The 5,948-nt window shown below is 41.3% G+C and overlaps 2 gene segments (V, D, J or C); one reads left to right on the forward strand and one right to left on the reverse strand.

The window, feature by feature from the left end:
- Positions 1 to 5,948, forward strand: part of LOC123976150 — a 147,472-nt gene that overhangs the window by 4,987 nt on the left and 136,537 nt on the right.
- LOC123976153 lies at positions 1,584 to 2,092 on the reverse strand. The segment is given in 2 exon segments: positions 1,584 to 1,930; positions 2,038 to 2,092. Coding segments are annotated over 2 exon segments (333 nt in total).

Consider the following 5,948-nt stretch of genomic DNA (forward strand, 5'->3'; position numbering starts at 1 on the left):
TTCCAGCTGCAGCAGTCAGTTCAGTTTCCGTTCAGTCTGACTGAGGGAGGTTTTTGTACGACGCTTTTTCACTGTGTGAACACATGCTGACTGTTGATATAGTGATTACTCTGACAGTAGTAAACTGCTGCATCTTCAGTCTGGACTCCACTGATGGTCAGAGTGAAGTCAGAGTTTGATCCACTGCCTGTAAAACGATCTGGAATCCCTGATGCTCGAGTGCTAGCATAGTAAATGAGGACTTTGGGAGTTTCTCCATCTCTCTGTTGGTACCAGGCTAAATAGCTCCCACCAAAAACATTCTGACTGGTCCTACATCTGATGGAGACGGAGCCTCCCAGAGCAGAGCTCACTGCTCCAGGCTGAGTCACTGTGACCTGGCCTCTGGACTCTGAGGATGCAGAGACATTCATTCAACACTTGATTTGCTGTCATCAATTGAGTTATTCTTAAATGTTTTTATGGTAACACATGTGGCATTGAAACAAATTTGAAAAGTTGAACGAATATTGTATGGAAGATTCCAAAGGAAATTTAGAGATCGCTGTTTCTTGTTTATATCTGTGTCATTCTATGATACACACGTTCATTTTGTACAGTATGACATTGCTGGACCACAAAGTCCAATAACGCGGTTGCTGAATGTAAAATTTACTACAGTTTCCTCCATTGTAAAGTTGTAGCTGTTATTTGCCACAGTAATAAGGATTTGTACATTCTTCTTGTGTTAGCTCCTGTCTCCAGAGACAATAGAGCCAATGTTGTATTCCCCAACATAGTTCTGAGACTGACAACATTAAGTGGAGAGAGTTTGTGCTGAGATTGTATTTCTGATTCCAAGGTCAAGAAAGAACTTTAAATGTCAATGTATTTGTTGAATTTTTTGTTGCATATAAAAAAATGTTTTGTATTCAGTAATAGTTATGTGTAGATGTAGTCATATGACGTCCGTGATTCATGATTTTTTAATAATTCCAATTGATATTTAGCTGTTCTTTACACAACTGTCACATCCCCGGCTTGTCTAGGGGCGTGGGACTAACAAAGAGAAATAAACCGGGTGGAAAAAACCACGGGTGACCCAAAACACGTCAAGTTAATGTATTTATTTCAAATTAGTAACAAAAAAAGGTGTTTAACAACTTAAAGCGATCTTTCATTCTATCAGAGATGATATGGGGTTTGTTATGTAAAGTAAATTAATTAACAAGATATTCAGCGAAAAATATGCAACACAATACACGGTCTCTGTGGCTCCCAAAGTGCTGGTGAGGCACATGTGCAGATCGCCGCTCCTCTCACTACACCGGCTTCCAGTTGGTCGTGAACACTGGAGCCAGAATGAGATAGAGGTCAAAGGTCATGGCCAAGCACAATAGCTGTTAAAGGAACAATGGTGACATTTTCAGTCCACTTAATGAAATTTTGTATGTGTTGAGTATGTGCGTGTGTGTGTGTTTGTGTGTGTTTGTGTGTGTGTGTGTGTGTGTGTGTGTGACCTCAGTGAAGTGTATCAGTCTCTGCAGTAGCTTCTAGCTGCAGCAGTCAGTTCAGTTTCCATTCAGTCTGACTGAGGGAGGTTTTTGTATGACGCTTTTTCACTGTGTGAACACATACTGACTGTTGATATAGTGTCGACTCTGACAGTATTAAACTGCTGCATCTTCAGTCTGGACTCCACTGATGGTCAGAGTGAAGTCAGAGTTTGATCCACTGCCTGTAAAACGACCTGGAATCCCTGATGCTCGAGGGCTAGCAAAGTAAATGAGGAGTTTAGGAGTTTCTCCATCTCTCTGTTGGTACCAGGCTAAATAGTGGTTTGGGCTGCTATAGTAAACATCCTGACTGGTCCTACATCTGATGGAGACGGAGCCTCCCAGAGCAGAGCTCACTGCTCCAGGCTGAGTCACTGTGACCTGGCCTCTGGACTCTGAGGATACAGAGACAAAAACATAAAGCAGCGTTATGGTTTTGTCGGCATCATTTCAGAGGGACGGATGTTCATAGAGGAGAGGAGTTTGATTCTCTGGACTTTACCTGTGAAGCAGCAGCAGAGGAGAGTCCAGATGAGGACGCAGATCAAAGTCATGTTTTTGATGAGGAGGATTTCTGTGGCTTCTGTTGTCATGAAGGACAGCTGTCAGTCATCCAGTGTTCAACTCTCAGGACTATAAACTCTCCCAGAGCACTGGAGCATGGTGCTGCTGATGCAAAGTGGCTCTCTATGGAAATGCTCTGACTAACTCCAGTTAGTTATACTATATTTTAATATGGTATAGTAAAAATACTATGATCATAACAACCCAACTTCTGCCAGTACAATTCATCTTTTCAGCACCATTATTATTGCTCTGTAGAGCAATTTAAGAGACAGTAAATGCTTTTCTTTTATTCTAACAGAGTTAATGCACATCTCTGCCATCTAATGTTGTGTCACTACGAGAACAGATAACAGGTAGGGGTTACACAGAACTATCAATCGTCTGCTGTGCTGTAGAGACACATTTATACAGATGTGCAACCGCAGCTTTAAAATTTTTTATCTCCTTCATATCACATTTATTTTCCTTTCACAGGTTGATATTCATTGTTTACTCTTCTGTTTGTTCCTTAATGTTTCATTCAACACTTGAATTGCTGTCATCAATTGAGTTATTCTTAATGTTTTTATGGTAACACATGTGGCATTGAAACAAATTTGAAAAGTTGAACGAATATTGTATGGAAGATTCCAAAGGAAATTTAGAGACAGCTGTTTCTTGTTTATATCTGTGTCAATCTATGATAAACACGTTCATTTTGTACAGTATGATGTTGCTGGATCACAAAGTCCAATAACACGGTTGCTGAATGTAAAATTTACTACAGTTTCCTCCATTGTAAAGTTGTAGCTGTTGTTTGCTACAGTAATAAGGATTTGTACATTCATCTTGTGTTAGCTCCTGTCTCCAGAGACAATAGAGCCAATGTTGTATTCCCCAACATAGTTCTGAGACTGACAACATTAAGTGGAGAGAGTTTGTGCAGAGATTGTATTTCTGATTCCAAGGTCAAGAAAGAACTTTAAATATCAATGAATTTGTTGAATTTTTTCTTGCATGTAAAAAAATGCTTTGTATTCAGTAATAGTAATGTGTAGATGTAGTCAGATGACGTACGTGATTCATGATTTTTTAATAATTCCAATTGATATTTAGCTGTTCTTTACACAACTGTCACGTCCCCGGCTTGTCTGGGGGCGTGGGACTAACAAAGAGAAATAAACCGGGTGGAAAAAACCATGGGTGACCCAAAACACGTCAAGTTAATGTATTTATTTCAAATTAGTAACAAAAAAAAGGTGTTTAACAACTTAAAGCGATCTTTCATCCTATCAGAGATGATATGGGGTTTGTTATCTAAAGTAAATTAATTATTTGCTATCGTAACATAATCATCTATATAACAAAACAACTTCAGCAAGTACAAATAATCTCTTTAGAACCATTGTTACTGCTCTGTATAACAATTTAAGAACGACTGCTTCTGTTGTGTCTAATGTAGTTAATGCACATCTCTCAGTACCAGAACAGGTAACAGGAAGAGGTTACACAGAATTGTCAATCATCTGCTGTGCTGTGGAGACGCCTTGATACTGATGAGTAAGTTTATTTTTCTTTCAGAGGTTAATATTCAGTATTTACCCTTTTGTTTGTTTCGTTATTCCTCATTTCCAACACTTGCTGTCAGTGAACCCAGACTGGATGTTAACTGTAAGTACATTTGACTCTTTTAATAACCCAAATTATTATTATTTTTTTAGTTTTATTTCATAACTGTAGCAATAATTCTTGAATGCGGTACATTATGTCCTCAAACTGATTAAAATCTTCTTCAGTTAAACCAGTTTTGTTTCACAGGAATTCAATTTCAGCAGTTTCAAGATATCACGTTTAAAGTCAGACAAAAAAAAAATTCATAAAATTTTTAAAATTTAGCACAAGTTATGTTTGTTTTAATTGATCTATGTGAAGATTATTGTAAAATGTATTTTTTCACTTTAAACCTTACATGTGTCATTTCCTTATTAAAGGTTCAGTGTACAATATTTAGGAGGATCTTTTGACAGAAATACAATATAATATCCATAACTATGTTTTCAGTAGTGTATAAAGACCTTACATAATGAACCGTTATGTTTTCATCACCTTAGAATGAGCCATTTCTATCTACACCGAGGGTCCTCTTACATGGAAGTCGCCATGTTGCGCCGCCATGTTTTTACATTAGCCCAAACGGAGAAACTGCTCTACAGACTATGTTTCATCACTACATTGAATACATCTGAAAAACAAGCAGAAGAAGAAGAACAACAAGTAACGTTATTAGTAGTAGTAGTCGTCGTATGGTTTATTAGAAGAGAAGTGAAATTTGGACAAATGGAGGACCACACATATTATTTAACCCAAGAGCCGACCTAACGTGTCGGCCACCGTAGCTTCTCCTGCGTGCTTGGAAAAGAAGGGCTGAGCGGTGACTGATGGTGCATTCATGTGGTGTTGGAATAATTGGATTTATTTTCCTTTTCCTTTATTGCAAAAAGAAGAATAAAGTGTAAATGGGACATAAAAAAGTATAGAAAACAGCATACAAATATAAGAAGACACAAATAATAACAATTTTGCCAGGGGTAGTCTGTATCATATATACATATTAAAAGAGGACCATGTGTTGAAAGTTTTCACAACCTTTTTGTTGTTGGATTTAGTAATTAAATTGCTCTGATAATGCTAATCTAACACATTTTTGTAGTAGCGTCCATGTTGATTCCACATTCCGACATAAGAGCGCATGAACACACCAGAAGTCGGAAGAACGACTTCACAACTCGGGAAATGGGACCATCCGAGGAGCACGTGAATGCACAGTGAGCCGTTGGTTGCAAACCGCCACCCTCACCACGAGATGCTACTAAAACTTACACACTGAACCTATAAACATGAATGCATCACAGAAACAAAACGTCATTTTAACTTTTTATCTTTGTAGTGAAACCTGTTTGTTGCCATGGTTCAGCAGTGATGCCTGCCTTATGCCAAGGTTACTGAACTCAGCAGATGAGAAAAGAAACACTTCTTTTACATATGTCTCAATATCTTTCAGCCCCGTTGGGTCTGGACGCCATGGTACATTCGTGGCCGAGGCTACGTCTGTACGCTTTTTCCCCCAGTCACTCTGCTCCCGGGGGTTCTGGAGCGGGTCCGCCAGGACAATGTCGGCCTACTGCTCGTAGCCCCGTTCTGGCCGACCCAAGTGTGGTTCTCGGACATCATGATCGCTCCTGGACAGCCCACCGTGGCGGGTCCCTCTGAGGAGAGACCTGCTGTCCCAGGCGCAGGGCCGGGTTCTTCACCCTTGCCCCGCCATATGGCGACTGTGGGTCTGGCCCCTGAGGGGGCACAGTACCTAGAGGCGGGTCTAACAGCCGAAGCAGTCGAGACCCTCCTCAGCTCCAGGGCCCCGTCCACACGGATCCTCCGTGGTGCCTGGAGGATGAGACCTGCGACTCGGTCCAAGGTTCCCACTTGGGATCTGGCGGTGGTTCTTGGGGCGTTGGCTGAGGCCCCCTTCGAACCCCTGGAGTCAGCTGAGGCTAAGCACTTGAGCCTCAAGATGGCCTTTTTCCTTGCTATCACCTCTCTTAGGAGGGTGGGGGATCTCCAAGCGCTTTCGGTTTCCCCGCAAAGCCTGGAGTTTGCCCCGGGGAATATTAGGGCTATCCTGCACCCTCGTCCAGGATACATCCCTAAAGTGCCTTCTTGTGCGGCAGGGTCCACAGTGCTGCAGGCATTTCATCCTCCACCTCATGTGACGGCGGAGGACGGGAGACTTCATCTGCTCTGCCCTGTCAGAGCACTGAGTATGTACACTCTGAGGTCCTCCCGTTGGAGGAAGGCTGACCAGCTGCT

Source organism: Micropterus dolomieu, linkage group LG09, assembly GCF_021292245.1.
Source record: "Micropterus dolomieu isolate WLL.071019.BEF.003 ecotype Adirondacks linkage group LG09, ASM2129224v1, whole genome shotgun sequence".
In the NCBI taxonomy this organism is placed as follows: Eukaryota; Metazoa; Chordata; class Actinopteri; order Centrarchiformes; family Centrarchidae; genus Micropterus; species Micropterus dolomieu.